Source organism: Furipterus horrens, unplaced genomic scaffold, assembly GCF_987537825.1.
Source record: "Furipterus horrens unplaced genomic scaffold, mFurHor1.1.pri manual_scaffold_2, whole genome shotgun sequence".
Lineage (NCBI taxonomy): Eukaryota > Metazoa > Chordata > Mammalia > Chiroptera > Furipteridae > Furipterus > Furipterus horrens.
Genome location: NW_028327172.1, coordinates 124,611,696 through 124,637,985, shown reverse-complemented (window position 1 = coordinate 124,637,985; position 26,290 = coordinate 124,611,696). Strand labels below are relative to the sequence as shown.

Below are 26,290 nucleotides of genomic sequence, written 5' to 3'. Positions count from 1 at the left end.
ATCTGCCAGCACCTTGATCTTGGACTTCCCAGCCTTCAGAGCTGTGAGAAATAAATGGCTGTTTTCAAGGCACCCTGTCTATAGTACTTTGTTACCAAAGCCTGAGTAGACTGAGACACTTAGGAGACATCATTGTAACCCTAATAATTAAACTTGACTATTGAAGTATTGTATTTTAATGCCAGCTTATGAATTTTTAAAAAAGCATAAATGAATTAAATGTGAAGAATGCTCATAAGTGCTAAAATAGGGGGAAAATTAGAAATAGCCCAAATATTCAAAAGAAAGGGAATATTTAAATTATAGTACATAGATTTGATGGCATATTCAGTCACTAAAATGATTTTTCAAAAGATAGTTTCACAGGGGCTAAGGGTAAAGGGTGGAAAATTTCTAATGTATGCTTCCAATTTTGATTTGAAATGTCTATCTTATGCCTAGAAAACAAAATGGGAAGACATCAAACTGTTAAAAATGATTATCTGCATACTGACATTAGAGGGATTTTTTTCATTGTTTTTATACTTCCTAAATTGCCTACAAAGATGTTTTATAATAAAAGTAAAAACATTTCAAATTTGGAAAAGTTAAACCATTTAACATGAAGAAGTCTTCGAAAAGTATGTAACTTTAATGCTTTAGTGTTCTTGAATTTGTAAGTTAACCCATTTATTTTGTTGAAATTTGATAGTCCGCCCATTAGAGTCCGTGTTTAGTCATATTGTTTACGGATCTCGTGCCTATGCAGCTATTATTAAAAATTACACTCATGCCTTTCAAAAACTACATTAGTTTACAAAGCAATTACGTCACTGAATATAAACTTTAAGGCATTGTTTTTGAGAGTGTTATTTTAAAAGTATCAATTTTTAGATTCTTATACCAAACACATGCCCCTGGCTGGTTTGGCTCAGTGGATTGAGCGTCGGCCTGCGAGCTAAGTGTCGCTGGTTCGATCTTCCAGTCAGGGCACATCAGAGAAGGAAAACTCTGACTCCAAAAAACCTCCGCTGCCTTGCGGCATACCTCTTCAGGGGAAAGGCTAAGGGAGTAAACCCCGACAGAAAATCCGGAGCCGGAGTCCCTAAGGCGGTTTGACGTTGTAGTCAACACCGGCAACTCCTGCGGCGCACCTGAACCCAAGCTGTATTGACTCCATCTTTCCCTTGGACCCTTCAGCTGCGAAGAGAGGGGGGGTCTGCTGCATGGGCAACAGCAGACCCTCCATATCACCCTGCCCAGGCTCTGTAGCTTCAGCTTCACTGGAGAGGACACTCCAGCGTCATCGCAAGATGTCGATTCAACACGGGAGGAGACAGATACCGTGTCACTCCCGAGTCGGACTGCACAGCCATTCTCAGCAGTGCAGATAGACTCTTAAGAAGCTACACCATCGTCTCTCGAGACGGACGGCTGCCGACGACGACGACGACGATACCCAAACACACTACGTGATCACAAAACAAGCCCATGCAGTATCTATCAGCTTACACTAAGTCATGGAGAAATGAGACGTTAATCTCCCTCAGAATCCAATGCTTTTCAATTACATACCTATTAAAAATCTTTTTGTATCATGATTAAACATTACCCAAATAACTGTATTGCTCTGGTTGCTTAACAATCCTGATTGGAAAGGCATTTGGGGAAAACATGATGTATCTCAATCATGAGACAATATAAAAAGGGGCCTCAGCTATCATTTCTTGTGGTAACGTATTTATTGGGATGAGCTGTCATTCAATCTCAAATCCCTTAATACATGTGCAAAAACCCTCACGAGTGATACTACATCACCTGCGTACTATTTATAAAATGGGGTAACAAAGGTATCACAGGTTTGTCCAGCAGACTAAGTGAAGATGTTAAGTGCTTTGATGTGTCAGGTGCATGGCAAACAGGTGTTGGGTGTCACTATGGAGATGCTATCAGTATTGTTAAAAAGAAAATTTTAACTGCCTCAGTTCAAATGCCAGCTTAGCCAATTTATTTTCTTCAGCAAGATATGGACTAAAAATCTACCAAAGAAGTTAGCCGGCAGTGTGGTACAATAAAGTTTAAGAGGCCAGAAAGATTTAGGCCTTTTTCCTTCCTTAGGAAACAGTACTGCATTTATTATAAAGAGGAAATGCCCCTCTGCTTAAGACACCAGGTCAACAGTAATGTCTAGAGAAAAAGGGTCAAAATTTACAGAATTTTTCAGCTAAGTTTCTAGACTTCTTGGCTTATGCAAGTAGCCTGAGGGCTCCTCTGTCTGCTCTTAAAGGACTGGAAATTAGCTTGACATGGCTTGAAACAATGGTCTTGGAGGACAATTCAGAGAATTTATGCATGCAGAATAGTTGGATGGATGCTTGTTACAGTCTCCACACTGTAAGAATGAACTAATAAAATGTTTATACTTTCAGAAGCAATGTTACATAGTTCAGAGAAAATAAAGGGTGGGAAAGTAGGTTTACAGTTGTGAGTACATGAGTACTATTGTGTAATTTTCTATACAATTGTACTTTTGCCCCACCCTGTACACTAAGGTCTATTATTCTCATGTTCAGATCTGCATTATACATCCAACATAAATATGAATTTGAATTTCACTAGACCCATGACATGAGGCTTTGTATAGTTATTTGCTGAGTTTCAAACTCTCCAAAACAGACCATTTTGAAAATTAAGAAAACAGGGTTTAATGATGTAAAAATAGTTCCATTCCAAATAACTTGTTGAACACTGGATTCTGTCCTATGAATTTTGGTGAAAATAATCCAAGTGGTATTAAGACATTCAGATATAAGGGCCACTCTTCTCAAACTTTCATGTCTTTTAGTTACCATCAAAAACCTCATTACTGTGGTTTTCAAAGGTGTGCCACCAGAACTTTAAAACCCGCAACCTGACTAGTATTTAGTTAGAAGCATGGACCTCTTTTCCTTTCGATAAAAATGACAACCACCAACACAACAGCTATCTAGTGTGAGTGCCCTTTATTAACATACATATAGGTCATGTAATAGGAGTTGCATCTTATTGAGCACATTGCATAAGGTTATCTGATTGGTTAATCCTCATATACAAGGACAGGCACCTGCATTTTTGTATTTATTTGGTTAATCAAATTATACCAATTTTGTCAGATTGGCAAAAAATATATTTTTTGTAGTGCTACACGGAAAAGGTTGAAAATCACTGCATTACTATAGGAGTTTGCCAAGGCAATGGTAAAGTCTAGGATGAAATTGGTTGAGAAGCTGAATGCCTCTAAAACACATGGAGTTAGGGGGTAATTCGAAATAAAAGCACTCTTAAGACTCTCTTCCTGGATGCCTGGATGATTGTGCTCAGCTGCCTGCACTGCCCAGCAGACAGTATTTTAGCTGGAAAGCAATCTAGGTATAGCCTAGGATAGAAGTGGCCTGTCAGAGGGTGGCAGGTTTATTCTTGGGGTGTTCTAGAGGGAGCAGACTCTGAGGCAGAAGCCTGCCATTCTTCCAAAACTGAGTAGCTTTTGTATCTTATATTCTTCTAGTTTGTAAACTAACCCTATAGAAATAAGATAATTAAAACAAACAGGGGGCATGACAGAGCTCAGGTGTTAAAGAGTTTAGCCTTCATTAATAAAATTAAGTGACCAATACATGTGGAAAGCTGTTATTCCAAAATTGTGAAGCTTGAATGAATAGACTCCTTTCCTTTATCACCAAACCTTTGCTTCTGGAATTCTGCCTAGAGGATGGGAGCAGGCAGTAGGAACCCAACTGCTGTTCAGTAACACTGTCATTTAGAAAAAATAAAAATTTACAGATCACAGGGTCACCAGATACAGAATACAACAAACCTGTATACTAACAAATTACAACAGAAGTAACAGAACAAGCCTTTTAATTATTTTTATTACTCAAAAAAAGAGCTTCATTTTTATTTAGCTTTCTGACTCTGTGCTTGTGCCTTTAATACTTTCACAACAATTTTCTGCTCCTCAATAAGGAAAGCACGCTTGATCCTAGAAAGTAAAATATTAAAAGAATATAATTAAAACCCAAGAAACACTGATTGAACAAAGGCAGGAAAAGCACCAGGGAAGAATTAAGCAAAGCTATCAGAGAAGACACTCAGAAAAGTAAATAAAACCCACAAGTAAAAGTAAAAAACTGGAATTATATGGACAGACCCTTTCTGCCTAAGGTCTTTAAAGCAGATAATTCTTCAATTCAATGCCAGCAGTACTTACCCTCTTCTTTGGAGTCATGATAAATTGTAAAATTACCCCACAGTAGCCTGCTCTCTGCACTATAGTAGCTTTCATTTAATAGCATTTCATTATGATCTAGGGCTAATGACATTACTTGATCTGTAAAATGTCTTAGAATGTTTTAACCATGTTATTGAAAATTTCCAGTAAAAACACAGAAAAGGAGTTATGTGCTAGGAACCAAAATGAAGGGACAGAAGATATGACCAAGAGGTAATTATCAAGAGCAAGGATTCTAGAGCCTGAATGTTTGAGGCCAACTCTTACTAGTGTGACCTTGGGCCAGTTACCTTCTCTGTCATAGAGCACACAATACTTCCACACATATTTCACAGGTTTTTATAGATTAAATTTGGAAGGATTTGCAATTTCTCTACTTTGAATTTCCATTTAGAAACAAAGTACATTTTTTATCACTATTAGGGTATAGGACCCGGCAAACAGCAGGTACTACACCATTTATTAAATCAGAGCTACTTCCAGAGTTATAGCACTCATTTAATTCCCACAGAAACTTGTCCCACCGATGCTCCCTATGGTACCCCTGGTTACCTAATAGCCTAGACTCAAAGCCCTCGGATTGCTGATGCAGTCACATTATAGAAATACAACTGATGGCACTCTTACTCAGGACACTTAAAAATCCCCTAAACTTACACAAACCAAAGACCACACAGACTCGCTCAGTGTCACAGCTGATGCTAATCTAAAGGCTGTTACAGATTCAAACCCAGCTCTCCAGGAGCTAGGGCCTGAGAATTGTATGTTTAATAAATGTCCCCATGTGATTGTGTCTGGCAAAGTCTGGGGAAAAGACTGGTAAAAAGCCAAACTCCTCTTGATGGAAATGTATAACCCTTTCATCTCCAATGTGCCTTTCCAATTCCATTTCTTATTCATTTCACACCCTCAGTGTGCCAGACCAAACCTAGGCATGTTCCTTGCCTGCAGTGCCCTTCCAACCTCTAGTCCAAAACGCATTCATCATTCAGGTTCCACCTTGAATACCATTCTTAGATTTCCAACCACTTGCAAATAATTGCTCCTCTAAACTTCTCTATTTCACGGGAGTTATATTTGCCATGAATTTGTATTCCTATAACATGCCTTACCATCCCCTTATGAATTAACTCCTAAAAGGCAAAATGAATTTGCAGAGTTTGGTGTCAGATTTGGTTTAGAAACTTGACCAGACCACTTCACAGACCTATCTGAATAACCTGGATGCAGACTACTTTTCTGAACCAATTTCTTCACTTAAGACCCATCACCTCTCAAATCCTTCCACTTAGGTCTCTGGAGACAATTTAAGTCAGTGAGGTTAAGAGCAAGGGTCAGTAAAGCCTGGCATAAATCCCAGTGCGGCCCCTTAACAGCTATGTGAATTTAACCAACAAGTCTTGGTTTCTTCACAAAAACCAAAACAAAAAAGAAAAAAGTAAGACACCTCCCTGATGGACTTGCAACAGTATTTACTATAAAAATGCTGTGTAAATGTTACCATCAGAAGGTCCACTGCTTCCGCATATCCGAAAGACCTGGCCCTCTACCTGAAACTCTCCTGCCAGCCTTCGGGTTTTAACAAGGGTGTCATTTTTGTTAGCCCTCACGAACTAGAGAAACTGTTCCAAGAGCCCACCTTTTGTTGAAAGAATGGTTTCACTATCCACCCTGCTGCAGTTTTAGCTTCTGGAACACCGAAGGTTTCCCTGCCCTCCTCAAAGCCCATCAATTCCCTCATTTTTAAGAATCAAGCTAAAAATTGTCCATGATCTGGGACTTTTCTTGTCTACCAGCTCCCACTAGTCTCTGCTCCAGCCACAGCAGAACTACATACATTTACTCTGTTCCTACTTTTAACACTTCCCACTCTCCATTTATTTTAATGCCCCAATAACTAATAGTTTCTTAACTGCCTCCCTACAAAACCAACATCATTCTAATTTCCACATCTAGCATAAAAATGGCTAAAATCCTAATGAATTATTTTGAATTAATATTATTTATTAGTTTGTACAGCACCAATTATCCTTAGTCTAGGAAGAATCCTAAAGTATGCAACTTATGTTTAAATGATCTTTTTCATCCTTCTTCTAGGAATGATTAGCATGCACGATTAAGACACACACTTGTTTAAGAAAGCCCATTTGATTTGTTATATTTACCTGTCACGGACACATTTAGCACACATGGATCCACCATAGGCCCTGCTGACATGTTTTTTCGTTTTAGACAACCTCATTAGAACTTTAGGCCTCACGGCACGAACCTGCGTAAGAAAATATGGAGATTATTTTTGTGATGCTTTTAAAGAAATAGAAACTGTGCTAGTTTTGAGTAAGTGCTAAGTGCAAACATCAGATTAGGTTACAAAGGGAAATGCTATACTGATTTATGTGAAAGGCATTTCAGTTTATCTGTCACATTGGCTTTAAAAGAAAATCTACATTCTTAATAGATTTGGATCACAGATGTTTAGTAATTTTTCACTCCCCTAATAGTGACTCCGCCTTCACCATTCCCATACCAAGAAATTAACGCTCAAAACTTCCAATCAACCTGTTCACTTATAGCAAAAGGCTCACTTACTCCGCGAAGTCGGCCTGGGCACACGCCACATGCAGATTTTGGTGCTTTCCCAACCTTTTTGGTATAAAGGTAAACAATTCTATTGCCAGGAGTTCGGGACCTAGAATGTGAGAGAATACACTACAGCTCAGGATTTTGCAGAGTCAATGACAACATGTACAGTGACCCCTCACTTATCATGGATATTAGGTTCTAGAACCCCCCACAATAGGTGAAAATCCATGAAGTAGGAACCTTACATTTATTTTAGTATTTACTGTATAGTACCGCAAAATCCCGCAATATAGCGAAAAATCCACGATAATTAAATATATTTTTAAAAAGCCCACGATACAGTGAGGTCGCGGTAAGTGAACTGCGATATAGAAAGGGACTACTGTATTTTAAATTTTAATAATACTTACAGCCTGGTTTTGTTAGAGGCTGTATTGTAGGACAGCCTCCGGCGGTATGTCAAACGCTGGACCATTGTGAATGCCTAAATTAAGAAGAAAATTTCACTGCAGAAATAATCCACTTTAATACAAAAACACCATCACGTAATTTATGCATTATCCACATCCATAATACCATTAATTGAGGTACCTTATGACAGGGGTCCACTTTTTGAAACTACTTATATGATCAGTCTGGCATATAATAGATGCTCAGGCTTTGGGTCTTGCCCGAAAGCAGCACCTCGGACAACTTACGTGCCATTTAACACCAACCTTGGTACTTAGGAAATCGGTTATACAGAAACTGGGTTGGCCAAAAAACCCATTTAGTTTTTTTCTGCAGAAGACACACTTTTCATTTTCACCAATAACTTTATCTATTTGGATATTTTGAGTATGTTGGCTATCTCCCACTTATGACTTCTAGTGGGTAGAGGTCAGAGGTGCTGCTAAACATTCCCAACGCATAAGACAGCCCCGCAGCAAAGAATTAGCCAAAATGTCAATAGTACCAAGAAATTTCGCAAACTACTTTTGACATTTTTGATCAGTCATGGCACGTTCTTCATACACTGAACAAATCTTTTCTTACCTTTCAGTTGCGTTTTTATCATTCTTGAAATAATGAAGCCTAATATGCCAAAAATGTTGCATATTTTCTTCCACCTTCAATATTAAAATGGCTACACAAAAATTTATTAAGTCTGATTTTTTTTAAACACATTGATATGACAGCTGTCACAATACAATCTAACAACTGTTTCAAATAAAGTTAAAGATAATTAAGCACACAAGTTTGGCCAAGCCAATATGCATATGAACGACTTAAGTTTTTTAGTGAACTAAGCAAAGTAACATGAAAATATAAGATTTCAATCGTCATTTATCCCGAATTTTGTAACCATTTCATCACCGCCATGTTATCTGAAAGTTGTCTGCATTTTTACTACAAGCTTCTTACTAACATTACACTGGAACAACTGTCAGACGCCAAAACCAACACGGACGGCCAATGCGAGGGACCCAATCAACCACTACTGCGTTTGCATCTCCAAAACTACCACAGAAAACTCCTTTTTAACACATTAAAAAAAATCTTCCTTGCTAAGGGCCTTGGAGGCGGGGGGCTGCGGTGATGTTTGAAAGAACAACAGGCCGGTCGTCCGCCCTTCACTGAGACCATCTAAGAGAGCGGGGTTAAAACGTGGGCATAAGATATGAAAATGTTCCGCCATTTCCCATTCTCAACGAGCCGCACCACAACTCGTTTGTCTGCAAACGCCGGACTTCACGGGCGGTGAAGTACCGGGTGGTTAGCTCCAATCCCTCAGGGTTCTGAAGGTTAGGGTGGAGGGGTGTCTAAAGCTAAAACCCGGGGACTTGCACACCACCAACCTTCCTCTGGGGCCTTTACCCTACGCCAGCTCAAAAGACTGCGTCTGAGAGATCCCGGATGCCACAACTCCCAGGATGGCGGCCGATTGTAAAAGGAATAATGATAAGGAGAGAAAAAATACAGCCATACCTAAAGACGCCGTTCCCGGAAGAGGAAAACGAACATCCTTGTAAGTTCAAAAGTCAATTCTACTGAGCAGGACAGGAAGTTACGTCAGACCCCGAGGCGTGTTGGAAAGAGTGCCGCCATGTTGTACGGAAAAAAACGCAGCCCCCCCCCACCCCCCGCCCCACGTGAGCGAGAAGGCGTAGCGCCGCCATGTTATATGGGAGCCGACATGCCTCTTCTCCGTGGGTGAGGGACGCGCTTCTGCTACCCAAAACGACGCCACGCAAAGAGCTTTTGGAAATTGCTGTGGAAACAAATGCAAACGGCAAAGGAGCTGCGAAGGGCAGAGATGGGAAAAAAAAATTTTTTTTGATCACGGACGCTGTCGCACATTTAACCTAAAGAGCGCTATCTTTGGGGTTAGGCCTGGGTTTACATCCCAAGTCTGACACTACTAAATAGGTGACTTTTGAGGAGTTTACTGTCTTTAACTTTCCCTTTTTATTCCTTGCCATTCAAGGCACAAGCTTTATAAATTGGGATTTTAACCCAGTTTTGCTCATTATTAGCTGTGTTACGTTGGGCAAGTCCTCAAATCTCTAAAAGAAAGATACGAGTAACTACCCTGAAGATTTATGTCAAGATCAAAGGCATCATGAAGTTAAAGAGCTTATTTAGCATGTGTCTTGTAGAGAGTAAGTGCTCAATAAATCGTGGCTAATCTTATGGTTATGTACAAAGAGCTACCTGAGGCTTCATATGGTTGGTAAAATTTGAACTGGACCCTAAAGATAAGAAGAAAATAAAACCCTCTAAAACATTACAAGTATGTAAAAGTTTACACTAATTGTGTGTATTTTTCTGAAAAGAGGGTCTTTAACTTTCATTGTATGGTCAAAGGGTTCATGGCCACCAAAAAAGGAAAGAACACGTTGGCCTCAAAAGAAGAATGCTAAAAAGGTCCTTTAAACTTTTAGAATAGACTCCCTGGAAACAGAATTGCATGCTAGTGTATTGGGGAGCTCTCTTAAAAAATACACCCGTTACCCTGACCGAAGTGGCTCAGTTGGTCGGGCAACACTCTGCAAGGAAAAAGGTCTCTGGTTTGATTCCTAGTCAGGGCACGGGCCTGGGTTGCAGTTTCCTCCCGGTAGTGGTGTGAGGCACATAGGGACGTCAGCTAATCAGTTTCTCTTTCTTTCTCCTTCCCTTTCTCTCTCTCTATCTCTAAACAAACAGACAAATAAACACCTGTGAGGAAAGTAGGATCAGGGGACCCACAATGTGTTCACAACTGAGGCCTCAGCTTTTCCCACAGAGAGTTCTGGAATTAGGATGGTTCTTCATAGTTGTCCCAAATAGGCAAGGAGCAGGCCTTTGTGCTCTCACATCAGCCATTTCTTAGCCTGGCTTCCCCCAGACGGTGCGTGAGGCAGTTTCCTGAAGCTGAGAGCAATGTGCAGTGAAAAAGGCAGCTGTAAGCCAGCTGCACTGACCCGGAAGAGAGGATCTGACAAGAGCTTCTCTGTAGTCATTCCAGATACCTTGTAGGTTTTCCTATTAATATTGCAGTGACATTTTTCACAACAATAAAACAAACATTTCTAAAATTTGTATGAAACCACAAAAGACCCCAAATAACCAAAATGATCTTGAGAAAGAAGAACAAAGCTGGAAGCACCACAGTCCCTGATTTTAAACTATAGTAAAAGCCATAGTAATCAAAAACAGTATGGTATTAGCATAAACACACATAGATCAATAGAACAGAATAGAGAGCCCAGGAATAAACCCAGGTTTATGTGGCCAGTTAATTTGCTACAGTGGAGCCAAGAATATAGAATGGGAAAAGGACAGTCTCTTCACTAGTGTTTGGAAAACTGGACAACAACATGCAAAAGAAAAATCGGACCACCATCTTACACCAAACACAAAACTTAACCCAAAATAGATTAAAGACTTGCACGTAAGACCTGAATTCATAAAACTCCTAGAAGAAAACAGGCAGTAAGCTCCTTGACATCAGCCTTAGCAATAATTTTTTGGATTTGACACCAAAAGCAAAGGCAACAAAAGCAAAATAAACAAGTGGAACTACATCATACTAAAGCTTTTGCACAGCAAAGGAAACCATCGAAACGAAAAGGCCAGCTACTGGATGGGAGGAAGTACTTGAAAATCCTATATCTGATAAGGGGTTAATATCCAAAATATATAAAGAATTCATACAATAGTAAAACAAAACAAATAAAAACAGTCCAATTAAAAAATGGGCAGAGAATCTAAACAGACATTTTTCCAAAGAAAACATACAGATAGCACACAGTTGAATGAAAAGATACTCATCAGGAAGACACAAATCAAAACCACAATGAGATATCACCTTATATCTGTTAGAATGGCTATTAACAAAAAGACAAGAAATAATAAGTTGATGAGGATGTGGAAAAATGAAATCCTTGTGCACTGTTTGTGGGAATGTAAATTGGTTTAGCCACTGTGGAAAACAGTATAGAGATTTCTCAAAAAATTTTAAAAAGAACTACTATATGATCTAGCAATTCCATTTCTGGGTACAGTAGCTTCACTTAATGTCATCAATAGGTTCTTAGAACTGAAGCAAAACAATGCATAATGAAATCAATTTTAATGCAGGCTAATGGATATAAACAAGAGTTAAGTTCCTACGGCATCTCATCAATGTTATAACAAGATGGTGTTGTATTAAATGACATTATTTGAGGACCTGCTGTATTTATTCAAAGAAAATGAAAACAAATTTGAAAAAATATATGTAGCCCCATGTTCATGCAGCATTATACATACACACACACACACACACACACACATACACACATACGTACATACATATATTCAGTCATAAAAAAGAATGACATCTTGCCATTTGCAACATTGATGGACCTTGACGGCATTATGGTAAATGAAGTAAGAGAAAGACAAATAATATATGACCTCACTTACATAGGGAATCTAAAAAACAAAAAAAAGGCTCATAGTTACAGAGAACAGAACTGTGATTGCGAGAGGTTGCGGGAGGAGGCAGGGGAGGCTGGGTGAAGGGGTCAGAAAGCACAAACTTACATTTATAAAATAAATCATGGGGATGTAATGTACAGAATGGCCACTATAATTAATAATACTGTATTGCATATTTGAAAGTTGCTAAAAAAATAAATCTTAAGAGTTCTCATCACCAGGAAAAATATTCTGTAACTATGTATGGATGTTAACTAGATTTATTTTGGTTATCATTTCACAATATATACAAATATTGAATCATAATGTTGTACACCTGTAACTATTCGTCGTCGTCGGCAGCCGTCCGTCTCGAGAGACGATGGGGTAGCTTCTTAAGAGTCTATCTGCACCGCCGAGAATGGCTGTGCAGTCCGACTCGGGAGTGACACGGTATCTGTCTCCTCCCGTGTTGAATCTACATCTTGCGATGATGCTGGAGTGTCCTCTCCAGTGAAGCTGAAGCTACAGAGCCTGGGCAGGGTGATATGGAGGGTCTGCTGTTGCCCATGCAGCAGACCCCCCCTCTCTTCGCAGCTGAAGGGTCCAAGGGAAAGACGGAGTCAATACAGCTTGGCTTCAGGTGCGCCGCAGGAGTTGCCGGTGTTGACTACAACGTCAAACCGCCTTAGGGACTCCGGCTCCGGATTTTCTGTCAGGGTTTACTCCCTTAGCCTTTCCCCTGAAGAGGTATGCCGCAAGGCAGCGGAGGTTTTTTGGAGTCAGAGTTTTCCTTCTCTGATGTACCCTGACTGGAAGATCGAACCAGCGACACTTAGCTCGCAGGCCGACGCTCAATCCACTGAGCCAAACCAGCCAGGGACAACCTGTAACTATTATAATTATGTAAATTATACCTCAATAAAAAAAGCAATTGATAACAATTTGATTCTTTTCTTCATGTCAGGAATGGCTGTTTAACTTCTTTTTCAGTTCCTATTAAGATAATAATTAAAATTTTCTCCTCAGATCAATTAATGTAGTCAATAATATTTGGGGGTTGGGTGGAACACATTTTTTAATTTGCACAAAGGCATCAGGTGTTCCTATTTCACTGCTTACTCTTCCCCCAGATGTGTGCATGGCTTTCTCACTTCCTTTGCCTCTTTGCTCATGGTCACTTTTTCAGTGAGGCCTCCCCTAACCATCCCATTTAAATTGCATGTTTCTATCTTCTGGGCCCCCTAGTTCCACCCACACTGTTCTATGTTTTTTCCTGCACTTATCACTTACTGACATAGTATGTGTTTAGTTATCATATTTATTATATGTTGTCTCCATTAGAAGTATTCTCCACAAGACAGGGAGTTCTGTCCTTTTAAAAAATTCTTATGATTGATATATTTTCAATGCCTATAGCAGTGCCTGGCACACAGGAAGCACTGAAAAAAATTATTTTTTAAGTGAATAAATGAGATTGGAACCTATCAAGGAATGGTGTGAGGGAGCATTTGCAATGTAGCCTCCTCTTCAAGATGAGCTTGAATTCAATAATTTTAACATTGTTTCTAGATAAGGTTCTGTTTACAGCCATTGAGACGCAGGGGAAAAACTTCCATTGTAGAACTTGTACGCTTTGTTCCGGTAGTGGGTGTCACAGCCTGCAGTGCTCCATGAGTCAAAGCACTTTATCAACCCTGTGATTAGTTTGAATAGCCCAATTATGTTACACTGCATTTTGTGTATTAAAAGCATTACTTGGTTTAATATAAACATTTAAAATATGTCATTTTAGAATTTTTACTAGAAACCTCAAGTAGCAGGAGTGGCCCAACTTTTTCTCAGCCACTGAGAGGCCTGATTGGCATCCACTGCTCACCCACCACTGCAGCTCCCTGCCTTCTCTGAGCTACTGTTGAGCCCTTTTCTTAATGTGTCGCTTGCATCTTTAATACATTTGCTAGTTTGAGCTGTAATTTAGAGAGAATTTTTGCTACAGAGAATTAAAACATCAGAGCCTTTTGATCATTCTAAAATTTAGAAATAGGAATTTGAGTCAAATTAGATTTTTCTAAGAGAAATTTTCTGAGCCTAAAGTCCTAAAGTGGAGTAAGGAAACCAATTAACTTTAATTTAAATAATCATGTCTTAAGTAGCAAGTGAACCAAATTCTATTGTTACAGAACAACGGTATTAAACCCCTGAAAGTTTGGCTTCCAAATGGCAATGGCTTCATGTCTTACCAAAGAAATAAGTTTCTGTTGGTCACTGTAACCTCTGCTTGTTGTCTTACTGGGCATTGTTATTGAGAAGAGAGGAAGGAAAAGATTGAGAGATCAAAGATGGGATAATTGTGTGAAATTCCCATCATTGTCTCTGTTGTTAGTAACTTTTTTAAACTTTATTTTATTGTTTACACTATTACAGATGCCCCCATTTTCTCTTCTTTGCTCACTGCCCCCCCTTCTCTCTGTCCATCACTACACTGTTGTCTGTGTCTGTGAGTTTATGCATATCTTTGGAGTAACATTTTTTTAATAGTAACAAATTAAAAAGGTAATAATTTTATTTCTACGGAAAAAAATAGTACAAGATGCGTGAGAAAAGCTTATTTTCTTATTCTAAATCTTGTATATAGTATATTATATGGTTTTTTGTACTTGCTATGTAAAAATAATTACATATTTATGATGACTGAGATTATTATATCTAGCTACAATGACTAAATTTCAGCCACTGCCTATAAACATTAAGGCAACCATCAGCACTGTATTAATAAGGTATATATCATGCAAAAATCAGGATTAATGCCTGGGATGTATTTTGGATGAGTTTATGTAATAAAGTAGAAGGAACATGAGTGTAGCGGACAGTTTAAAGTCAGGTCATGGAAGGCTTTTAATGCTATGCTCAAAGGCTTAAACTCTTCTATTTCTTCCTCCTCATGAGCTACCTTTGTGACCTTAGAAAATCAAGTTAACCTCGCTGAGATTGTCTCCTCATCAGTAGTATGGGGATAATAATTCTACATTACAAATACACTGGGAGAAATAATGGAGGTAAAGCTTGTGACTGTGCCTGGCACACAGTGGAAGCTTAATAAATAGTGGCCTTAGTATTGTTTTCTAGAAATGAAATGCTTTCTTTTCCAATTTTGCACATTACTGTTGTGAGAAAACTGTGAGAAATAAAGCTCACAATGAAAACACCGGGACATAGGATTTAAGCAGTAAATGAGGCATTTGTTTATTCATGGATTTGCAAGTCCGGGCGCAGCCTAACAAAGGGCGCGCGCCAGGGCTTAAAGCCAGCCGCTTTTCATCCTAATGCAAGAAAAAAAAAGAAAACCCCTCTTTCTTCTCCATCCCCTTCCTCTCCGTTTTTCCCTATTGGATACTCCAGAGTTACAATCTAACGCGATTGACTAAATCAACTAAGGGTAGCAATTAGCTCATGAATAAGTTTCCTTAACTCACTGACCATGCATAATTCCCAGGTGATAGATATACCATGATGGGTGCCCCTCACACTCTGGGTTATCTCTGACTGTTTATGTCTCCAGTCTCATGTCTCCAGCCACAATTTCCCAGGTTATAAATATCCCTTAGCTCTGACAATCTGTGTCTCTAGCCCTTTTTGAAAGTTTTCTTAACTGCTTACCGCATTCTCTTTTGCTACTAATTATTTCTTACCGGTTTGAGTGTTATTTTTATGTTTTTTTGTACCTCACACTGTCACTCACATCTTGTGCTCACTAATGTTTGCTGTGTTTGTGAGAGAACCTTTTTATCCCAGAGAAGAAGGGGCCAAGTGTGGATCACATGGAGAAGAAAGGGCAGCTTCCCAAAGGTATGGTGGTGCTGTTACCAGAAGAGCAAAAGGCAGCCAGACAGAGAAGAACAGTATCTGCGAAGAGTGGAGGCTGGTGACAGGGACCCTCACCTCCCTTACTTGTGCTTTGCTGTCCTGTGTACATCTCCCAGACAAGGCAGATAGATGCTTGAGGCAATTGGCTCTTAAATATTATTATCCTTATAATGCCCCCAAGCTTTGAAGATTTCCTGGAGTAGGTATTGCTTAGAACTTGGAAGTAAAATAGAGCCTTCTAAGACTCTGAAAACATTTGTCTACATTTTGTTGCATCAGTGGGCCTGTGGTGCTTTATTTTTTCAGTCTTTCAGGATGATTTCAGCTCTGGGTTCCAGGTTGGCATTGTTCCAAGACATATATATTCATGTACATTCAGCTCCTTAAATTTATGATGTAATTACAATTATACACCTGAGAAAATTCATACTTGAAGAACTAAACAGTAAGACGTATCTAAAAAGATGTCAAGATGGTTTTCTTCCACCCCTATACTTATCTCCAAACACAGTAATTCAAATTAATCTAATTCAAACCCACATGGTTTCTCTTAACATTTTAAGAATTACGGAATTCAACTAGAATTATGATTTTCCAAAAAACAAACAAGAAAACCCTCACAGGGTCAGGGAAAGTCATTCTAATCATTCCTGTTCTTCCAGCAGAGGGTGTACAAGTCAGGAAATTAAATAACTGGAACCTAAATTTGTCCAAGTTCACACAGGACCTGAGTGGCATCAATGATTCCTAACTCAGGAACTTAGAAAGGGGTAAATATGGCCTTGAACACTCATTTGATTTATCCCTGATATTTATAAGTTATTTCTATAAAATTTTAGTTTGTGATAGAGGCTACACTTTTTGCACCCAGGATCCACTCACATCACAACCTCCTGGACACCAGTTTTAGACAGATAGATACTCAGAAAATGTACTGAGAAGAGCAGAGAATACCTCCATGTTTCTTATTCTATAATAGGACTTTGCATGCTTGTAGCAACCAGAACACCACTTCACCTGATCCCTTCATTGAAAAGAAGGAAATCAGGGGAAGTAAAATTTATTCTCATATACCCTAGGTTCAGAATGAAGGCACAAAGAAGCATTATAGTACAAAAGGTTGATAATGTAATAAATCTTGATGTTAGATGAAGGTAAAAGCATTCTATTAAAATTTTAAAATAAATAAGGTATTTTTGGTCTGTCCAGTTTGGTTGCCTTGTGGGTCTTGGACACTGGAATCTTCTTCCCATGCACAGCTTGCCTGCAGGGGCCTCAGGAATCCCCAGCAGGTCGAAGGGATGCCAGTCCACCTGCAGCCCAGGGTCCTCTACCTGGTGCTCAGAGCCAGGGTCCAGGATGCAGGGCTCCAAGCTCCAAGCTCCAAAACCTGTATCTTTCCAGGACAAAGTTGATGTGACTTAGGAATTCATGGAAGAGCTTTGACAGTCTCCTTTTCTTATCCTTAAGTTCAATGTATCTTTCTTCCTGCATATTTTCTATTCACAATTGGTTGAAACCCTAGATACGGATCTCATGGATGTTGAGGGCAGACTGGACTGTCATCATTATTATTATATATCTCACACGAATCCCTACATGCGGCAGGGTCAGTGAATCTTGAGCCATAGCTCAAATATGCAATATATATATGTTTTTAAAATTTTGCAAAAGTCTACTTAGTTTCTGTGCTGTGTGCCAATTCCACTGGGTTGAAGATTCTTCAACCCTGTTAATTCAGGGTAATCTCACTGAATTCAGAGTTTCCCTCTCCCCAGGGTTGTGTCTAACTCTTGGGCCCTGGTGGGGGTCTAATGATCAGGGTGGGCATCTTGCCTCTGGTTTGTTAAAGTCACTCTAAATTGTCCTGGGCCAGCAGCCCACCCAGTTCCCTGCAGTGAAGCTGACTCCACAGAGAACACAGATTAGATCCAGTTCTTAACTCCTGGGGAATGTGGTAGCAGAGAATACCTCTAACAAGAAGTCAACTCTCTTTGTAAGCTCAGGGGATGTGGTAGAGTAAGTTTTTAAAATCCTTTACAATGTGTTTTTCATTACTAGTAATTTATTTTTACTCTATGGCCCTTTACCAAAGTAGACTGTGTGGCATCCATTGTTTATTTCAGGGAAGGGTTATTACACCAGACAGACAGAGGAGATGCTTTTAGGAGGTTCAAACATCTGGGCTTTTCAGTATCAAAAGCATGGCGTGAAAGAGTCACAGCATTAACTTTATACCATAAACACTGGATTTGAAAGAATGTGATGTGACAATGAAAGTCAGGTTTTCCAAGCTGAAATGAGACACAGGTTCTCTAGGTTGGAAGGGTGGAGAGAGAAGCAATGGAAACGGAACAGGTACTGTTTGGGGAAGACCACAAAGCTTAATGTCCAAACCAGGACCCTTTTGAAAGTGAAAGGGAATGCCATGAGTAATTTCGCTGGGACCACGGGCCCAAACCAGAGCTGTCCCAGACAAACCAGAGCCAATGTGTGTTCCCCCTACATATGGGTCTCACTCCCACTTCCAAACTTAGCCTGGGACCAGGCAGAGGTAAAGGTTTCTAGAAACCTTAGATATGATTGGGGAAACTGAAAGGAGAGCTCTTATCCCTCCTTGCTTATGAGAAAGCTCCCAGAGATTCACAACAACACAGGAGCTTGGTGACAGAGCACAGCTGTGAGCAGGGCAGAGCCTAGGAGAGTCCCCACTCACCGACCTGGCGAGGAATTGGCCAAATGTGTTCACTGCAAACAAGAGGCCCGGAGTAGCTGAGGACAAGCCAGGCTTGGTGGCGAGGCCACGGGGAAGAGAAGGACACAGTTCCACAAGGGCAGGATGGGAGAGCGGGCACCACTGCAGGGGCCTGTGAGAATCAATGACAACAGGAGAGAACCACACCCACTCTCAGCCCCCTGCCACCAGTGGCCCTCTGTATTCCATCCGCCACACACCAGCAACCAGCCCTGGGGGCTGAAGTGGGGTCCCACACCAGCTAAGCAGCACATGGACTAGACACAGATCTCTTCATTGCCAGCAGACAAGGACTTGATATAGACTTGAAATGATTATGAATATGAGGACACGTTTTGCACATCTGAGTTGGTGACCTGAGATTCATACCCACTTTGCAATGACACAAAATACCCAAAGTTAGAGTTTCAATTTCTAGAGACAGTTCTGTCTCTGTAACTGTGGGAATTGACTGGGTGGTGAGGGTGGGGATGGGCAGAAGAGGGCAAAGGGGGAAAAATTGGGACAACTGTAATAGAATAACAGTTAAAAATGATTTTTAAGAAGTTCCTCTTTCAAAAATATTGCCTAAGTGTCTAGCCTTCCAGGGTCTCGCATTATATAGACATGTGAATCTACACACAGAAAAAGGTCCGAATCTGTGATAGTGCATGTTAAAATAAACAACAAAAAGCACTTCATCTTAGCCCAGGTTTCATTTCTCAGCATCTGCCTTTGAAAAATAATTGCCCATGCACATTAAAAGGGATGTACAAGCATTTTCAGAGTTATATTGTTTATGATAGTGCAAACATGTCAGCCAATAGGGGAGTGCTTCAATAAACAGTTGTATCTCTTCACTACAAACACTAAGCAGCAATTTTTTAAAAAGCTGTTAGGTTTTATATTGTTCTGAAGTGGAAATATCTGTAAGACATAAAATTTAAGAAGTAAGTTTTGGAACAACACATACTGCGTGATACCACATATGTAAACACACATAAATGACAGCCTCAGTTCCCATGCCCTCTCCCTGCCTGCCTGCATCTGCCTGGGCGATAACAATATTTTGGGCCCGGAGTTCCTTGTGATAGCAGGGTGCGTCAAACTTAACCCGTTTGGCCTTGATCAGCCCATCATACTTGGAGCTGCGAGATAACCAAAGGTCGACTAAACTCAATAGTTCCCTTTTCCTTCCCTCTATGAAGCAACCCCCTCCTCCCCTAGGAGTGGGAAGGTGGAGTCACCCGTGGCACAGCTCTCCCCACAGCTTGCTGACTCTCCCAATAAACTTTTTTCCTGCTCGATGCATCTTAATGACCTTCTGAGCGACTCTGTTCTTACATTATGGTGCTGAAACCCGGGATTGGGACATCGGCTTGACTGGCACTCCCGTGTCAGACTCGGGCCCCAAGATGGCCCCAATCCTTGGACCCGGAGCCTCTCAGATCTCCATGAGTCGGTGGCTTGAGCTACCCCTCTGTCTTGCTGACCTCACCTGCCTCCTTTTCTTCCTACCCCTTCCCTGACTGCCAATTACTCCCAATCAACACCGGCCCTCGGATTCATAGGTTGAGTCCTTGCCTTCGTCTCCACTGGTGGTTCTGTTTCCTGGTCTATCCAAGACCATTCTGGGGAGTTGGGCCCTAAATCTGAGCGCTCAGTCAGAACCACTCTCGGAGTCACTTGACTCCTCCGGTCAATCCGGACCCACTCTCCGGGGCCTGATGACTCCTGGGGATGCCTAGGACAAATCAGTGCCTCTCCTCTCAGCCTTAGGCCTTCCACTCACTGGTTGAAATGGGGACACTTGTCTCGACATATTGTGGAGCCAGGAACATTGGCTTGGATTTGCCCTCGTCCTCCTTGTTGGACTCACATTAACCCTAACCATCGCCATGGGAATAGGTAGTCCCTCCCACCCAAAGACACCCTTCTTGAGGGTTTAGCCCATAATCTCAGATCTCTCCAACTAAATGGAGAAGTCAAGGCCTGTCGTCTTGTCTTTCTGTCCACTGTCGCATGGCGCCAATATCCTCTAAATAACCAGAGTCAGTGGCCATAAAATGGTACACCTCACTTTGGAGTTCTCACAGACCTCGATCACTCTCTCCGGCAGTTGGGCAAGTGGTCAGAACTTCCCTATCCTCAGGCTTTCTGGACTCTTCGGAGCAAACACTCTCTCTGCAAACAGCTCACTACCCACCAAATTCTCCTTGTCCAGAGAAAGCCACCTACCTCTCGACCTTCTGCACCCCTTCTAACCCCTTCTTCTTCTTCTTTGTGTGAAAAATACTCATAATAAAACACTGGGACACAGGATTTTAGCAGTAACCAAGGCAGTTGTTTATTCATAGATCTGCAGCTTTGGGTGCAGCTGAAAACCAATTCAGATTCACCGAAAAGGTGAAGCTGGCTGTTTTTATCCTAATAGGACTAAAGCCCCCACCCCTCCCTCCTTCTCCTTCTCTGTTTTTTCATGCTAAACACTCTGGAGTTATAACACAATTAACTAAATTAACTAGGGGTGATCTGGTTATAGGTCTGTCTCCAGCTCTTTTTTGAAATTTCCCTATCTTGTTTGCTGGGTTGTCTAGCTACACTTCCCCAATTCCCAGAGTTGGGTAATGAATGTCTCCCCCCTCCGATTTCAGATATCCTTTGTTCTCAGAATGCCCCTTTTCTGATGCTAATATTGTTAACTCTGGCTCAAAAACCATTTAACTACATTTCCATTTCACTGCCAATTATTTTCTACTGGTTTAGGAGTCATCAGTTTCCTTGCCTCTTACACCTGAACACCTTCCATCCTGCTGACCATCCACCTCCCTAGGACCCTGCACCGGACATCCCCTCGCCCCCTTCAGAACACCAGTCACCTGACTCCTCACAGTCCCCAGCCCTCCAAGACCCCGGACCTTCTCCTCCTTATACCCAATCCCGCAGGCCCATCCCTACCTCCTCTTCCCTGGCTCCCTCAGCCTCCAATTAGCCTTGATCTTCTAGTCTCTATCCCCTCTGAGGGGTCTCTGGTAAAGACGGTGTCATGCAAATACATGTCCCATTTTCTTATGTGTCTCCTTGCTGGGGTGCGCAAATCGAGCTTTAAAGCTGTCAAGTGTGACAAAACTTTCAGAATACCCAGGGTCCGAGTAAAAATCCAGCTGCCTGCTTAACAAGGCTTACAAAATCCATCCAAAAACACACCAATCTAGACCCCACTTCGCCTGAGGGACCCCTCTTTTTACACACGCACTTCTCTAATCAATTGGCCTCAAACATTCAAAAAAAGCTCAAAAAGTTAGAGGCAGACCCTGAGACCACCAAAAGTGAACTTATTCAGGTCGCCTTTCCACTATACAACTGGCAAGAACAGGGGGAAAAAAAGGGGGGTAGGGAGGGGAAAACAATGGCAGAAACTGAAAGACAAGCACTATCTTTTGCTACCTAACGCACTGGAAGACTCCTCCAAGAAGCAAAATAAGCCTAAGGGCAAAGCCTTCACCATCAGGCAGCTTCTAGGCCCCTGTTTCCAGTGCATTCAGGAGGGACATAGGGCAAAGCTCTGTCCAAACCCCCTCTTACCTCCTCCAGGTCTCTGCCAACTCGGTCAAAAGACAGGTCACTGGAGGGTTGACTGTCCAATGGGCTCTAACAGGGGGACTAGACTGCTTACCCTGGCAGCGGATCCGGACACAGGCCTCTCAGCCCCAAACCTCTTTGGACTCTCCACCACCTGACAGGGCCCGAGTTCAGGAGCCCCGCCTCTCACCATCATCACAGCAGAACCCAGAGTAAACATATTGGTGGCAGGTAAGCTTGTCTCCTTCATCCTTGATATGGGAGCTATGTATTCTGTCCCACCCGAATTTGGGGGGCTCCTAACTCCTTCTGCCATATTGGTTGTAGGAGTAGACAGCAAGGCAACCCAACCCCAAAGTATTCCTCCCCTAACCTGACTCACTGGGCATCAGGCATTCAGCCAGTCCTTTCTAACACAGCCCCTCTGCCAACACCACTTCTCGGATGCGATATTCTAACCAAACTGCATGCATCTATATCTTTTGGTTGTTTCTACTCCATGCTCTCACCAGACAATCCCACCCCTCTCATTCTCCTTCTAATTTTAGGGCAGTCCCTCCACACTATTCCAGACACTCCCGTACCATCCTGGCTAACAGCAGTCAATCCCGATGTTGGGACACAAACAATCCTTCTGTCGCTTCCCACCATGCTCTGGTCTCTGTAACCCTAAAAGATGCCTCCCATATCCCCAACAAACCTCAATACTCATTAATCCCCTTGGCCTTAAATGGTCTGAAATCTATTATAGACTGCCTGCTGGGAGCGGGTCTGCTTCAACCTGCCACTTCTCCTGCCAATTTCTCCATTCTGGCAGTAAAAAAACCCCAACGGATCTCACCCTCTTGTCCAAAATCTCTGTGCAATCAATAAGGCTGCTCTCTCTATCAATCCCAGCATCCCTAACCCTTATTCTCTTGTTGCGCATCCCACCTCAAACCTCCCACTTTATTGTCCTAGACCTCAAAGATGCCTCTTCACTATCCCCCTCTCCCTGGCCTCCTAAGACCTCTTTGCCTTCATCTAAACCGACCCAACCACAAAAAAAACCCAGCAATGGACGTGGATGGTCTTGCCTCAAGGGTTCTGAGATAGTCCCCACCTCTTCAGTCAAGCCCTAGCATCTGACTTACAGCAGCTTGACCTTTCCCCAAGCATCCTCCTATAGTACATAAATGATCTCCTCCTCTGTAGTCCATCTGAGAACATTTCTCATCTCCATACTGCCCAAATCCTAAACTTCCTTGCCAGTTGGGAATACCGTGTGTTGTGAAACAAATACCAGTTCTCTCAAACTCAGGTCACATGTCTCGAACTCTCCATCAGCCCCACTCATAAACCCCTAACTCCAGAAAGACAGGACCTAATAACTACCTTCCCCCTACCACATACTAAACAAAAACTCCTGTAATTTTTAGGTCTTGCCAATTTTTCAAAACTTCAATACCTAATTTTAAATCCCTGGCCAAACCTTTATATCAGACAATAGCTTGAGATTTGTCTGAATCCCTAAAAAGCTTTCAAGCCCTCTGTAAGCCTTTTACCACACTCAAAATGGCACTCAGCCAAGTCCCAGCCTTAGCCCTTCCAAACCCAAATAAACCTTTCCTCCTATATACTGACACAAAAAATGGCTTTGCTCTTGGGCTGTTAGCACAGCAATATAGATCTGACCAATGGATTAGAGCCTATTTTTCTGAACCCCTCCATTCCCACTTCCTAAGGTGGCCAGCCTGCCTTTGCACCTTAGCAGTGGCAGCAATTCTCAGTCCAGAAACCCTTTGCCCAGGTAACAACAGTCCACTCCTCTCATACTATTTCTCACCGACTAACCCACCAGGCCATCTCTGCAGCCTCCCCATCCCAAATTCAGTTCTTACACACCCAACTGCTTCAAAATCCTCAAATCTTCCCACACAAATCAGCTCTCCCCTCAACCCTACTCATTACTTGACCTTCCCCACTCCTACACTCATACCCATGACTATACTCACCATCTCTCCTCCTTTTTACACCCATTCCCCACCATACAAAACACCCCTCTACCCCAGGCGAATCCTGGTTTATAGATAGAAGCTCCCACTAAACCGGCCCACAGGGAACAGAATATGCCATCACTGCCTTCGCCTCTGTCATTGAGTCAGGACACTTGCCCTCCAGTAGCTCTTTCCAACAGGCAGAACTTATTGCCCTAACGCGGGCCTTGGCCCTTGCTAAAAATCATCAGATCAATATATACACTAACTCCAAATATGTCTATCACGTCATACATTCACATATATCAATTTAAAAAGAAAGGATATATCTCACCTCTAAACACTCTCCCATCATCAACAAACATCTCATCCTTAAACTTCTTCAAGCAGCTCAGCTCCCGACAAAAGCAGCGATTACCCACTGCAAGGGACATTAAGCCAGGACAGAATCATAGCTCAGAAAAATCACAAAGCAGACACCAAGGGAAAAAGTAAAGCCTATGCATCTTTTATCCTCTTTACAAATCCTACCGAGGCACCCCCTTATGCAGAAGAAGAAAGATGCACCCTAGTTAAGCTTGGAGCAACTCAACAAAATAATTCTCCCCAATAATCATGCTCAACTAATTCCCACCAAACTCTATAACCAATTTCACATAAATGCAAGACCACTACACATTTTATTATCCCAAACAATACATCACACTGACATGCTAACCCAGCTAAAAAATATGTCCCATGTTAGGTGTATTTCTCCCATATCAAACTTGCTCCTCAGGTACCTGAATCTCTTCTAACCTCAGATCTTGGACCCACCATCACCCAGCTCGTCCCCATCCAGGAGGAGACACAAGCAACACCGCCCACGTATTCCTACACCCCCACTAAAAACCTGATGGTAAAAATCACCTGAGCCAAACCCTCCTCTAAATAAGCCTTCTATGGACCCTACTCTTTACTCATCTCATCTTGCAAGAACTTTTATTATACAAAAAGCACCCCCGGACTATCTCACTTTTTAGAATGCATCTTGAATGCCTGACTACAGGGCACCGTCAGCGACTACACCCCTGACGAAATTTACTTTTACACTTTCATCCCTCGCTGACTTACTCAAATCACTGTAATCATGCTGACTCCCCTCACAATTACAGTTATTGCCCTTCCAACCTTTGCAACCTCATATCGACATCCTCTAGTCCCCACAATACAGTGAATAGTGCGCTTAACCAACAAAACCAACTCCTGGATCCTCCCCCACTCCTCTCACCACTCAGACATTGAGGTCACCGCCTTCCCACCCAATCCCATCACCTTATATAAACTTACTGCTCACTTTCTTCCACCCCCCTACTACACGAGATTGGTAGATCTCCCTGAAGTGGCCCAGCCAGTAGTCATGGTCACTCATACTATAGGTCCTGCCACTCTGCATCCACTTCAGACATGTCAACGACACCCACATTCAGCCTCGCTCCTCAGGCGTATTCAACCCTTCCCTTCTCTGCAACCACACCCTAGACCTAGCCTTCATACACTATAAAGGCCGAACAAGAGCTCATACCCATCCTTATATATTGGCCCAAATTCACAATCATACCAACACTTCAGGTTTTCCTGCTACCCCCCACATGGATCATAAATTTTTGATTTAACCAATACAGTAAAATATTTCTTCACAAAATCCTCCATAGTCTTTAGTGCCAGTCAATAAAAAACAAATCTCACCCCACTTACATTGCCATCACCAAAGCAAAATATAGCACTGCTATTTCTCTTCAAGGAATGGGATATCATTTCCTATGTGATACGCAAGCATACCTAATAATTCCTCCTTATTAGACTGGCACCTGCATGATAGTTGCTCTAATATTAAATGCCACTATACTAAGCCCCCAGCGAATGGCCATTTCCGAGGCAATCCCCAACCTTGGCTCTTCTCTTGAGACCTCCCTCTTTTTCCACCCCCGACACAAATGAGACCGGCAGTGGTCTGAATTTGGCAGACATGCGTACAGCAACCTGTCCTTGAACAACTGGGAATAGGGCACTCCATATATAGAGGCTTCTTCTAGTTTGTAGAAATACCCCAATTAGAAAAATCAGTACTAAATCTCTCTTTATTCCTTCAAGAAACTTGGAATGCCACCCTCCAAGCTCTGGAGAGACAGCAAGAGTCCCTAATCAGCCTAGTAGACGTAGTTCTCCAAAACAGGAGGGCCCTAGACATCCTCACTCCTGAAGCAGGGAAAACTTGCACCATACTAAACGAAACTTGCCCTTTTTACACTAACAATACAGACATAATAGAAGAAAGGTCACGAGTACTTAAAAAACACATTAACATTACTGCCCAAGTAGGGAACGGGTATACAGAAA

The 26,290-nt window shown here is 41.7% G+C and overlaps 1 protein-coding gene across 2 annotated transcripts in view; it reads right to left on the bottom strand.

The window, feature by feature from the left end:
• Positions 1 to 3,900: 3,900 nt before the first annotated feature.
• RPL34 (ribosomal protein L34) overlaps positions 3,901 to 26,290 on the bottom strand; it is a 125,222-nt gene continuing 102,832 nt past the window's right edge. For both annotated transcript variants that reach the window (XM_090266399.1, XM_090266398.1), the window contains exons 2-5: positions 7,240 to 7,313; positions 6,836 to 6,935; positions 6,412 to 6,515; positions 3,901 to 3,997 (exon numbers count right to left, since the gene is read on the bottom strand). In XM_090266399.1, coding sequence (XP_090122525.1) covers positions 3,913 to 3,997; positions 6,412 to 6,515; positions 6,836 to 6,935; positions 7,240 to 7,304 — 354 coding nt within the window. In that variant the 5' untranslated portion in view covers positions 7,305 to 7,313 and the 3' untranslated portion in view covers positions 3,901 to 3,912. The remainder of the gene's footprint in view (positions 3,998 to 6,411; positions 6,516 to 6,835; positions 6,936 to 7,239; positions 7,314 to 26,290) is intronic.